The sequence below is a fragment of the Vicia villosa genome, linkage group LG2, assembly GCF_029867415.1.
Source record: "Vicia villosa cultivar HV-30 ecotype Madison, WI linkage group LG2, Vvil1.0, whole genome shotgun sequence".
Classification (NCBI taxonomy): domain Eukaryota; kingdom Viridiplantae; phylum Streptophyta; class Magnoliopsida; order Fabales; family Fabaceae; genus Vicia; species Vicia villosa.
Genome location: NC_081181.1, coordinates 166,796,280 through 166,809,978, shown reverse-complemented (window position 1 = coordinate 166,809,978; position 13,699 = coordinate 166,796,280). Strand labels below are relative to the sequence as shown.

General features: G+C 32.8%; 1 protein-coding gene across 1 annotated transcript; it reads right to left on the bottom strand.

Annotated features, from left to right (window-relative positions):
* Positions 1 to 398: 398 nt before the first annotated feature.
* Positions 399 to 1,916, bottom strand: LOC131647345 (transcription factor MYB75-like). The gene is made up of 3 exons (XM_058917246.1): positions 1,487 to 1,916; positions 1,078 to 1,207; positions 399 to 985 (listed from the first exon to the last, which is right to left on the bottom strand). The coding sequence occupies exons 1-3, from the start codon at positions 1,593 to 1,595 to the stop codon at positions 532 to 534; spliced, it is 693 nt and encodes a 230-aa protein (XP_058773229.1). The 5' UTR covers positions 1,596 to 1,916; the 3' UTR covers positions 399 to 531.
* Positions 1,917 to 13,699: the final 11,783 nt, after the last annotated feature.

Here is a 13,699-nt window from a genome sequence, read left to right as displayed (position 1 = left end):
ACATCCCATTTTAAAAAAATTATGTCAAAAAAAAAAACGTCAACACAATTTTTTTAACACAATATTTTAATTATTATTTAATTATATATAACATTATTATTTAAAATTTTAAACAAAACTTAACATTTCTTTATCAAAGGTAATTTGCTACTACTGTAATTTACTGCTAATATCTATTTTATATATATATATATATATATATATATATATATATATATATATATATATATATAAATATATATATATATATATATATATATATATATATATATATATATATATATATATATATATATATATATATATATATATATATATATATATATATATGCATTGCAAATAGTAATCAAAGAAAACAAATCGCTAAGTGGAGAGGCACTCATGCTATGTGTAAGAGCTTGAGAGTTCAAATTAACCAATACATTAATATGAAGGATTTGAGATTTGGCATTTCTTATTTTCATACTTGTGTAATAATAATAAGAATTATATAAAAATATGTATAATTTTTCCAAACTACTACATTATAACTTAAAAATCAAAAAAATTAACATCAATAAGAAACTCACTCCAACTTTGATCTTCAATAATACTATCATTTGCCATAAACTCATCCACATTAAAGTCTAGCATCCCGTCTCCATCATCATCTTTTGGATTCTTTCCCTTGTCATCATCAATCATTAATGCTTCCCACCACTTACCATCATCTATATTATTATTACATGCAGCTTGAATATGGAACTGTTTGTTGGGCCCATTTTGATCTTCATTAAATAACTTCATTTTCAACCTGGCTGAATTACTACTCGAGAAAGTCCAAGGCTGTGGCTTTATCACTAAATGAGGTTTCATTATTTCCTTTTCCTTTGCATTTGTAGATTTTTTCCTATTTGATGAGACCTTTTTAGGAAAATGAGTGTTCCAGTAATTTTTCACATCATTAGGAGTTCTTCCAGACAGTCTTCCAGCAATCAAGGTCCATCTATAAACACACACTAGTTAATATTTAGGTATCATTTAAAATATTGAAAAAAATAATAGTAATTAATTAGCAACAAAAAGAATATATAGAACCTGTTTCCCAAAAGTCTATGCAATCTTTTCATCATGTCAACTTCATCATCTGAGAAATCTCCACGTTTGATTGTTGGTTTTAAATAATTCAACCACCTCAATCTACAGCTTTTCCGGCATCTGTTCAAGCCTGCAAAATAGAAATTTGTTATACATACAAAGTTTTTACAATTTTGATTGATACAGATAATGTTGTGAATTTGTGATACTGATTGCAGTCGTTTCAGCATGAATTAGCCATAATTTTTTTTTTCATCATAAAAACGTTGAATAACGTATTGGTATTAGACTCTTCGATAACATTTTGTTGCGGCCGTATTGTTTTCGCAATAATGACATATTAACCCCATGTATATTTTATTCACATTATATAAAAAATGAGAGATGGAAAAGGTTTGGATATAGTTACCTGCTCTTATGGGCACAAGGTGCCATGTCCCTTCTCCATGTTGTCTCACACAGTTTGTGAGAAGTTCATCTTCCACTCTACTCCAAGCTCCTTTTCTTAATCCTTCCATATGACAATAGAAAAATATGCAAAATGTTATTTTTGTTTGTTTGCAATATGTTCAATGCTCTATATATGCATAGTTACTTGAGAAGGTATTCAAAATAAATAATCAACGTGCAATGTTTGTTGTCCACAAAAGCAAAGTGATCGTGTAAATGTTTGTACCCTATATGTATTTGTTGCATTCATAACTATAGGGACGTAGACCTAAAGTTCTGTATAACTTTTGTTCAAGGTTATGAATAAAATTCAATGTTTAAATTAATTAAACAAATGATAATATAAATCATGATGTTAAATTGCGTTGATGGTCACATATGCATGCATGTAACTGAGGGTGGGTATTGGATGTAGTCTTTGGGCCATTAGTAAATTGAATTTTGTGAATTCTGAAATTTTGAATTTAAATAAACATATTCAAAGAAACACAAACAAAATTGTTTAATATCATGAAGCCGTGACTTTTAATCACACGCAATTGCAGTCTTCAGCTGGAGACTTTCGTGTCAACAATGATGCTGTCCGAAATTGTGTTTGTGGACTCCAATTAATTTATATAAACTTAAGTTTTTTTTAATAGATATTAGTTTTCAGATTAATAAAAATAAAGTGTTTTTTAGGATAAGGATTTAGATTTTAATTTTTTATTTGTATACAGTAAATTTCTATTGTGATGTTTTTTTTTTGATAGAAGTCGTAGGTAAGTTGGTTTAACACATTTTGGAATAGAATCAATAGACATCGAAGTCTCATGTTACCAAATTCTACTTATTTATTATATTAATTTAAAGATTAACATATATTTATTTAAAAACTAAAATATGAATTTTTTTTAGAAAATTTATCTTTGTCATTGAATTAATAATAATAAAGTGGTACACTTTAGGGCTATATATATATATATATATATATATATATATATATATATATATATATATATATATATATATATATATATATATATATATATATATATATATATATATATATATATATATATATATATATATATATATATATATATATGAGAAGGGATCAAATTACACCCGAAGAGTTACACCACGAGTTACACTCGTTCAATAACCACATTTCGAATTAATATTTTTTAAATTCAACCGTTGGATTGAAACATAATATCATATAGATCATACCTATAAAGTTTGACCTTAATTTGTAATGATTTACTATATCATCAAGATATCCAAAGATTAACGTTAAAATGAGCTTTCATATAACGTTAATTTTGATGTAATTCAATTACATAGTAAATCATTATAGATTAAGCTCAAACTTTATAGGTATGATCTATATGATATTATGTTTCAATCCAACGGTTAAATTTAAAAAATATTAATTCGAGATATAGTTATTGAACGAGTGTAACTCGTGGTGTAACTCTTCGGGTGTAATTTGATCCCTCCTCTATATATATATATATATATATATATATATATATATATATATATATATATATATATATATATATATATATATATATATATATATATATATATATATATAATTAGAGATATTCTTACTCTATAAGTATGTTATTGAGACTTACTACATATCTTAACTCTTAATTCTTTTCAATCTCTCAACATCTTGACCATCGATTCTGCTTAATCTAATGATTAAAAATAATCAGTAATTAAATATGGAGAGAGAACATTAATACTCATTTATTTTAATCATTAGAATGAGAAGTATTAATGGTCAAGACGTGAAGGAAGTCTTGATACCTTATTCTTAAAATATATATATATATATATATATATATATATATATATATATATATATATATATATATATATATATATTAATGGTCAGCGTAATATTTCCTATTATTTTGAATGATTGGATAGATGTTATATAGATAAATTACCTTTTTTTTTTTATAGGACTATACCTCATTGGTTAACACATAGTCACTTTTAGTATAAAAAAAAAAAGAAATTTTTTTTAGCCACCTCCCTATGGGGGTCACCCCCAGCGAAAAACCCAAATTACCCCTGTTTCGGAAATGAACTTTCGAAGCTTTGATTTTTTTTTAAAAATTTCCACAATTAGGAAGTGCATCTCCGAAAACACCTCATGGGGGGTGTGTTCGGAGATGAACTTCCGAAAACACCTCATGGGGGTGTGTTCGGAGATGAACTTCCGAAAACACCTTTGTTCAGATTTTGAGGGGTTTCGGAAATGCACTTCCGAATTATGCAGAAACAGAGATTTTTTTTATGTTTTTCTTAACAGTTTCGTATTTTTAATTAAAAGAAACCGGGAAATAAAACAAACGACATATAAAGGTGAAAATACTAATATGATTAAAAAAAGCAATATATACAACCGATCTGAATCCAAATAATAATAATAATGTGCTAAAGATACAATCCGAAAACAAAAAATAAATAAACCCGACCACTACCGGGTGTGCCTAACCCTCTCTCCCTGGGACCTCCTCTGCCGCCTGTATGCCGCCGCACGGCCCGCATCAGTGACGATCATCTCCATCACGGCCACAGCCTCTGGACCGCCCTGCTGAACGACACCTCGATCCAACGCGTCCCGCCCAAGCATCTCTATCCGCTGGCAGATCGGCATGAGATCAATGGCGTGGTCATTCTCGGCCTGCTGGTTCTCCAGGATCTCCTCGTGTGCTGGCCTAGGAGCGCCGGGAACGTCGGGTCTCAGCAGAGGATGTGACACCCGATAGAACCATGTGACGTATCCCTCCTCATTGTGCCAGTCCTGTGTGACCCGAGTGAGACGGTACTCCTGCGGTACCACATGATGCTGCCAGTCCTCCCATATGGCAGTGAGCTGCACTCGGGTCACTGTGTCGGGAGCAGCCTCAAAGGGTGACCTGGGTATCCGCTGCACGAATCCGAACTGACGCATGCACCGCTCAGGGAGATACCGGACCATGATGGTAGTCCCGCATGCCAGCCAGCCTGAATATAGAGTAATGCCGTCAAAGGGGACAATCTGAGCGTAGTCGCTGAACGGCCTCCAGGTGACGTCGTCGTGCATCGTGCGGTCCAGGTATCCACGGTATGGTCCCATCGCATCGTTCCCCCTCTAGAGAACGTATCTGGCGGCCCTGGGCATAGCGTCCACGTACGCAGGATCGATGTGAAAGCCGTGGATGCGGGAGAAGTAGGAGATGATCCAACTCTGAAACAGAAACACGATAATGTATTAAAAATAAATACGAAACATAAATAAATAAATAAATACGATAATGTATTAAAATAAAACGTACCGTAAGTAGTGTGCAGGAACCGACCAACTGCCCCGTCCTCCAGTTGGAGGCCTCATTCAGCTTCTGGTAGAGGTATGCCAGAGTAGCTGCCCCCCAGTTCCACTGGTGAACGGTATCCAGGTCCATGAAGTATCGGAGGTAGGTCACGTCGACGTACCTTGCACTCTTGTCCACAAAGCATGCAGCGCCTACCACATGCATGTACCAACACCGGAGAGCGCAGCCGCGGTGATAGTGTGTGAATAGCTCGTCACCCGCCTCCTCAGCCTCGGCCACCGCGTCCAGATGGTGCTCAAAATAGCAGCTCAGTGTGGTGAACCGGACATGAGGCCCAGATGTCGTGACGCACTCAAAATGAGCAACCTCGTGCTCCATGCCCAAATAGAGCGTCATCCACTCAATGGCCTCGACCCTCTCGGGAGTGGTGCAACAGCGGCCCCCTAATCGGCAGGTGGAGAAGACACTGCACGTCATGCAAGGTGATCGTCATCTCCCCAACCGACAAGTGGAAAGAGGACGTCTCCTTGTGCCAGCGCTCCACAAATGCCCCTGCATGCCGGTGTTGATGGTGGTGTACCCCGTCATGCAGAGCCCGCTAAGCCCTGAACCTCGCATATCGTCGTTAAACCACTCAGCTGCTGGTTTAAACAGACTGAAAATCTTCCGGGCGTGGTTCACCATTTTCAACGGCTCTCTCTCCTGTTACAAAAAAAAAATAAGCGACATATATTAAATAAGCGACAAATAAACGGTTAAATTATAAAAAATGGTGACAAATAAACGGTTAAATTATAAAAAATACCTCTACCTCCCAGATACTCCGAGCGACGTGATCGTGGTAGTGAATCAGCACGGAAGTGTCAAAGGGCCCTCCCGGATAGCTGTCCTCCTGCTCATCCTCCTCCCTGGCTAGAGGGTCAACATCCGGTATCCCCTCCGGCTCGTGGTAGGGCACTACCGCCACCTCCTCCTCATCCTCCTCCTCCTCCTCTCGCTGGCGGGAAGAAGATACCCGAGTCAGCCGACTCCTAGATCCTGAAGCAGATGTACCCTCTCTCTCGCCCACGGGAACTCGCACACGTCGTCCCCGGCCCTGCCCCCGTCCCTGTGTCGACGCCAGCTGCGCCGCCGCCCGCTCGCGTCTAGCCGACGCAGTCTGGGTCTCCCTACCCTGTCTGATGCGTGCTGGTTGGTTGTCTGACATGTTCCTGTAAACAATTGAAATCGATTAATATGCGAGAGAAAAGAAAAAAACTAAAAGAATTGAACTTCTGATACAATTCGGAAGTTCATTTTCGAAACTGGGATGGAGGTGTTTTCGGAAATGAACTTCCGAAACACCCCTGCGAGGAAGTTTTCTGCAACTTCCATGGCAGACCCCTAAACCAAACATCAAACCTATGTCTACACATTCTAAACATCCTAAATATTAGTATAAACCTAACCTAATACATTTTTTGCTATTTGTAAACACCCTAATATACATTTTAATCATAGATCTTAAAATCAAAATGTTTACCGATTGAATAGATTGGAGGACTTTTGAATGTAATAGAGCAAGTAGATGGAGCCTTTGAGGTAGCTTGGAACTGGTTTGCACAAAAATCTCTTGGGGTTGAGTTTGGAAGAAGATTAGGGTAAATGATTAGGGGGAGGGGGCTGTTTTGCTTAATCTGCAAAACGCGCAGTATTTCGGAAATGAACTTCCGAAATGCTGTTTTCGGAAATGAACTTCCGAAATAAGACAATTTTTTCAAAAAAAAAAAGACGCTTTCGGAGATGCATCTCCGAAAACACCTTTTTCTTGCATTTCGGAAATGTATTTCCGAAGTTAGGGGTAGTTTGGATTTTTCACCAGAGGTGACCAAGAAGACATGGGGGTTGATAAAGAAATTTAAAAAAAAAACACATAGTCACTTATTTTATAAATTGAGTATTTTGCCGCGTGCCCCTTAAAATATATTTAACTAATTTTAGTTATAGTTTTACTAAAATACTCATTTTACATAGTACGTTGCCAAAATAATTGTTTTGTCTGCCTTGTGTTTTAGAATATACCAAATGAATGATGTTAGCAAGACATGGAAATCATGATTACTGAGGAACCACAAGAAAAAGAAGGGATATAATAACAACGATCTTGTGTATTTGAAAAGGACTAGAACTAGCAAACAGAATAATCGATTGTACTGTTATTAATATGATGTTACTTGGGAATGTTGAAGCAGATTAATGTTCTGTGGGGAGAGATTTATACCTCTCAAAGAAGGGATATAGCACTACAATAATTTGAGTATACGGTGGCATATTAAAACCGAAATCATACGGAGAGCTTATATCTAACAACGAAATAAATTTTATTAGAAAAGAAATAAGTTGTCTTTAAAATTAAATTTGTAGATTTAATAAATAATGAGAATCTTTTATCCCACTCTTTGTGGGTTCTTAGATTTAATAAATAATGAAATTTTTTCAAAAATATCCTTTGTTTTTTTGGAGATACACGTTAACAAACATTTTATTTTTAGCAAATTTTAATTTGTTCCGGAGATGCTTCTTTAGAATGTACAATTATTTTAAAGTTTTTTTAATTTAAAATAATTTGTAGATGCACTTCGGAAAAATCAAATTTTGGAAAAAAAAATATTTCCTAATAAATATATTAGGAAATCTTAAATGTAAATAAAATTGCGTTAAATGTCTAAGAATATGAAGAATGGATTGGGATATTGTTTAAATAATTATGCATGAAATTATTAAAAAAGTTGCACAAGTTGTACCATGTTAGGCATGTGTAGAGTTGTACCATGCACAGTAATAAATTATGTCTAAAATATTGAAAGGTGCAAGGTTGGAGATTTATTCTTAATAGAATAGTCACTAGGGATCAATTGGTGAGAAGGGGAATTTTGATGGAAGGTATTGATTCCTTATGTGCTCTTTGCTCTTCGGAGGAGGAATCTATAGTGCACTTATCTCTTTCTTGTAAAATTACTTAAAGTATTTGGAGAGGGTTTATATGTGGTTAGACTTATCCGAGTTTCTGTCGCTTGAGGAGTTTGTGGAGTTCTTCCATAATTGTGGTAATGTTCTTCGCTTGAATAAGAGAACGATAGCGGCAATAGTTTGGCTCGCTACGGTTTGGTCTATTTGGCTAAAGCGTAAAAAGAAGAGTTTTTTAGGTGTATGTCGGAGATTGTTCATAATTCGTGGAGTTGGTTTTGTTCTTCTTATAAGAAGGTGAATCTTTGTAACTTTTATTATTGGAATATTCTACCTCTTGAGTGTTTTGAGAGGTAGGAGCTTTCCGTATTGTTTCGGGGTGGAGCATCCCTTTTGCTCCATTTAATTCCATTGCTTATTTAAAAAAAAAACATAACGTAAAATATAATTAAAATTCGTAAATTTTATACATAATATAAAAGAAATTTTGATACGTTTAATCATTCTATCCACTTAAAATTCATAATTAAATATTTTTTTAATCAATAAAATATTGGATTAATTCAAAAAAACAATACAAAACAAGGTGATCCCTAAGGATCCAACCCATACAAGTCACCTACATTAAAAGTTGAGCTATGTAATCCTTACATTTTCTAGTATATCACCCCTATGTATGATGGTATCTTTGATGCTATTTACAATTGTATTTCTATCATAAATCTGTCCAAAACAAGTGTCATTCCTATACTTCCAGCAAAAGTAGATAGTCTCAGCTAAAGCCAACTTCATAATGCCACACTTCTTGCCTTTGCCACTACAGTACCTTGTAAGCCAAGCTTTCTCTAGATGTCATTCCTGAGGAGTCCTCTCAACCCTAATCCACTACAGAATGCTTTTCTATATATACTGTACTGACTTACAGTAAAAAAACAAGTGCTCTATTGTTTCCTCAGTCGAGCAGAAACAACACTTAACATCTAACTCAACACCAAATTTCCTCAATCGCACTTAACATTAAGTATTAAAATTTTAATTTTTAAACAACATTGATAAAATATACAGTTTATTATTGTCAAACAAATTCAGAAAATCAATCCCATCCATTATTTTTTAAAATTAAATCTCACAAAATTCAAAACACTAGCACCTTTAATTTAACACTATGTATGATCTAAGTTTAAACTAAATTTTATTGTTGGTCGAATTGACAAAATAATAATTAAAGTGTATGAATGTTTATTGGGTCTATTTTAAAAACAAATTAATAAGTAATTGTTTTTTCTTTAAAAAGATAAATTACTTCTTTTTATTTATTTATAAAAAAATTAGTAGGATACTCGTGCCTCCGCATGAGTACTAGTGTGGACCGCATAATTATCACCAATTTATTATGAAATTTCAAACAAATTATAAAATATTAAAGAGAATTTTTTTATGCACCCATACATATACTTACAGATCCGCGGTAAAATCCCCAAAGTATGCCTATATTTCGGATGTGCATATCCGAAAACACCTTTTTCTATAAAAAAAATAGTAATTTCGAATATGCACATCAGAAGTCGCCTTATATTAGAAGTCACCTTATATTAGGCATGGGTAGAGTTGTACCATGCACAGTAATAAATTTTGTCTAAAATATTGAGAAGTGCAACTAGCATAAACTAAAATATTATCATTAAAAATCGTAAATTTTATACATAATATAAAAGAAATTTTGGTACGTTTAATATTCTATCCACTTAAAATTCATAATTAAATTATTAATAACATTAAGTATTAAAATTTTAATTTTTAAACATCATTGATAAAAATATAATGTTTTGTTAGAAATATCGGAAAGATCAAAAGGATCTAGGCTGAATCATGAATAGTCACTTTCCTTAAAAGTATTTCAAGCACTCTTTTAATTGTCTTAGAGTTTGAAAAGCAAAAATACCCAGAAAATGTCAGCCTTACTCGAGTCTGCACAAGATCGGTGAAGAACTCGAATGCAAGGAAGAGTGTCTGGCATAATGAAAAGGATTTATGATTTTTGTGTATTTCATTTCGGATTCATAAATGTGTATTTATAGGTCATGCATGTATTGTTTCATACGTTTGCAACTCTTGATGAAACAACACATTTTCACCATATATGGCAATGGTTCATCTATAATGACACAAGACACTCCTTCATGAAATGTTGTAAATTTGAATTCAAAAAAAAAAATTATGCAACAAACAAAAATCTATTTCCATTTTTTGTCACATTAGAACACACTATGGTAATTATTATTTTATAAACAATCCCCACTTGATCTAATAATGACAAAAAATCATTCCAAAAATAAAGATATAAAGAGTGTTAATACAGTTAGGTATCTTTCGATTTAAAAGTTAACCTTAGTGAGAATAACGCGAAGTTTAATCGATATATTAGGTAGCAATGCTTTTAAACCATTAATCCATGTGATTAGACCGGCGTTATCTTACACACACTCTTTAAAGGTTCTTCCTCTACATATCTCGCTTAGCACTTATTTATGGCCATATGCTATCCTGTTTCATGAATTTTTCATGAGAGAAACTCCAACTCTCACTTTGAGACGGCACCATCTCGAAATTCACATAGGTGAAGTTCATATTGTGTCCTTTTCCACGAGACATGTACCCTCGGTATTGAACTTCATTAAGAGTTTGAAATAAAACTCAACCCTCGTTTTAAGGTCAACATTATCACGAAATGTTTAAAAATTATCCAAATCAACGACTTGTTGTTACCCATTCAAAATCTTGAGGTTAATGTTCTGTTAACGTAAGATTGGGTTGCCGCCACTGTCGGAACTCTTACTCAAGGAGTTTCAACCCCATACCTCTCGAGGTTTTTTTTACTAAGTCTCTGGCCAGTGTCTTAGCAAACGGATCTGCCAAATTATAGCTTGTTCGTATATAGGTGAGCGAAATGATTCCATCCTTAATCAATTTTCTCACGAACGAATGTCTAAGTCCAATATGCCTAGACTTTCCATTATACACTTCGCTGAACGCTCTTGCTAAAGTGGCTTGTCTATCGCAGTGTATCATCACCTTTGAGACATTGTCCTTAGCCAATGGAACTTCCAACAGAAGATCCCTCGACCATTTTGCTTCTTGACCAGCGGAAGCGAGAGCCACAGACTCTGATTCCATGGTCGAAAGCGTAATGCATGTTTGTTTCTTGCTCTTCCAAGAAATTTCTCCTCCAGCTAGTGTAAATATCCACCAAGTTGTAGATTTATGATCTTCAACATTAGATATCCAACTCGCATCGGTATATCCTTCTAGTATGGCAGGGAACCTACCATAGTGAAGGACAAGATCTTTGGTTTTCAATAGATAGCCAAAAATCCTCGTGATTTCCTTCCAATGTTCAGTACTTGAATTACTAGTAGATCTACTCATTTTACTAACTGCAAATGATATATCGGGTCTGGTACATTGCATTAAGTACATGAGACACCCTATTGCACTTGCATATTCCAATTGAGCCACTGCTCTTCCATTGTTCTTTTGAAGTTTGACAACATGATCAAAAGGAGTGGTTACTTCCTTTAATTGTAGGTGTTTGAACTTATCAAGCATTTTCTCAATATAGTGTGTGTCATACCCCAAAATTTGCCCTCTTATAATTGTCTATGTCATTTTATTTCAAATAATTGACGTAGCGCAATCGGTAAGAATTTGAGGGCAAAGACGCACGACCGAAAGGTCCCGTATTCGAATCTCACTTCTAACCTTTATTTTATTTTCTAACTTTTTTCCATTTTTTATTATTTTTTTAACTTCTTTAGTTATAATTTTCTTCTTTTTTATCAGGAAGTTTAAAACATCTTTTTTCTTTAAATCTTAATTTTTATACTCCTTTTAGTAAAATATATTAAAAAATTACAAAAAATATATATCGTTTTTAGAAGTTACTTTTTTTATTTTAAGCATTAATTTTGTTATTAGATTTATATTAAAGATTTAGAAATATTATATCAGATAAATGTTTTTTTTTTATTATTATTATTATTATTATTATTATTATTATTATTATAGTTTTAATTAAGTTATTATTAGTTTTATATTTTTATTTCTAATTATATTATAGTTAGTTAGCTATTATTATTATTATTTAGTATTATAATTAATAGTTATTAGAATTTTATTTTTATTACTAATTAAATCTTTTTTAGAGTCCAAACCCATTGTTTTTTAACCTAATATTTTTCTTATAAATACTAATATTTTTTATACATTAGGGACTAACAATTCTAACTCTTATTCTCACTCTTTCTCTTCTTACAAATGCAAAAATATTTTCTCCTACTTCTCCTTCTTCAGGGTTGCAATTCCGGCTGCAGCACAGTAATAAATTTTCCAGCCTATCAGTCGAATTCTGAAACTACTATTTCGATTTGCTCCGAATTTTTTCCAGAAGTTTAGAAAAAAATCGTAGAGCAATACTCCTTTAGAATAGAATTCTAAAGGATTTCGACCCTCAAAATCGCAAATTCCTCTTTTTTCTATTTTATTTGATTTAATTTCTATTTTCATATTTTCAAAAAAATCTAAAAAAATTTGTAGTTTCGTTTTCTTATTTTATTTGATTTATAATCAGGTTTTTATATTTTTTGATTTTATTTTAATCACTTTTCTATTTTTCCATTTGTTTTCTTAACCGTAACATTGTGTTGGTTTATGAACAGGTTTTCTATGGATTGACCAAGTGGATGGTACCCCAATTACTTTTTTTGGCCAAAAACCTTTTGGTATTTGGCCAAATCAAGGTTATTCATATTTGGCCAAAAACCTTTTGGTATTTGGACAAATCAAGGTTATTCGTAATTTTGTCCATAATTTAGTTTTCTAAACCCCAATTCTTTTCTTGTGTTATTATTATTACTATTACTATTCTTATTCTTATTATTATTTTTGCAGGTACCTCCTTTGGCCAAAGGGATCAGGTGTCAATTCTTCCTTACACTTATTTGTTTGCTTCATTGCCCTTGAAAACTTTGGTAAAATCTCTTTTTTAACCATTAACCCTAAAACATATAATAGGTAGATGTTGTCCATTTTCATGAATTAGGGTTAGAATTTTATCACATTCTTTATTTTTAGGCTAATAATTATTTTTAGGCTAATTAATTTATTTTTAGGCTAATTAATTTGTTTTTAGACTAATAATTATTTTAGGCTAATTAATTTATTTTTAGGCTAATAATTATTTTTAGGCTAATTAATTTAATTTTAGGTTAATTAATTATTTTTAGGTTTTCAAATCCTGATTTTATTTTTGGCTAACTATTTTTCATCATGACTATTAATCACTGTTTTTACTAACCCTTTTTATTATAAATATTTTAAAAATCAGGGTTCGTCTTGTTGTTTTCAAAAACCTTTTAATTTCTCTTTATTTTTTGCCTTTTTATTTTCATTCGCCTTTTTGCCTTGCCTTATTTATTATATTAACTATGGTTAACTTGTTCCCCATTTGGGGTTTGCCTTTTATTATGTTTATTTTATTCATTTGCCTAATTTATGTATCTGCCCCAAAGCCTTGTAATAGTTTAGGGTTTCTATAATTTTGCCTCTGCAGGTGTTTATTGTAATAGATTTAGGATTTTATTTTCCTGCCTTTATTTTTCTGCCCACAGGTGTTTATTGTAATAGCGTAGGACCTTTTAATTATGCTTTTATACTACGTGGTTAGTAATCTAGGGAGTGACAAGCCTGCTAATAAATTTAGTTTGCCTAAATTATAAGATAAATATAACTGAATTGAATCACCTGATTGTGACACACACGCACCTTTAGGGTAACCTCTTTTTGTTGCCTTGTTGCCTGTTGCCTTTTTATTATTATGATTCTAAAATAGTCAAGTCCCTCGATTCCGA

Coding starts and splice junctions, on each gene's coding strand:
- LOC131647345 (XM_058917246.1), bottom strand. CDS start 1,595: ATGGAAGGATTAAGAAAAGGAGCTTGGAGTAGAGTGGAAGATGAACTT. Junction 1,208..1,486: donor CCTTGTGCCCATAAGAGCAG/GTAACTATATCC, acceptor TCTATTTTGCAG/GCTTGAACAGATGCCGGAAA. Junction 986..1,077: donor CATAGACTTTTGGGAAACAG/GTTCTATATATT, acceptor GTGTGTTTATAG/ATGGACCTTGATTGCTGGAA.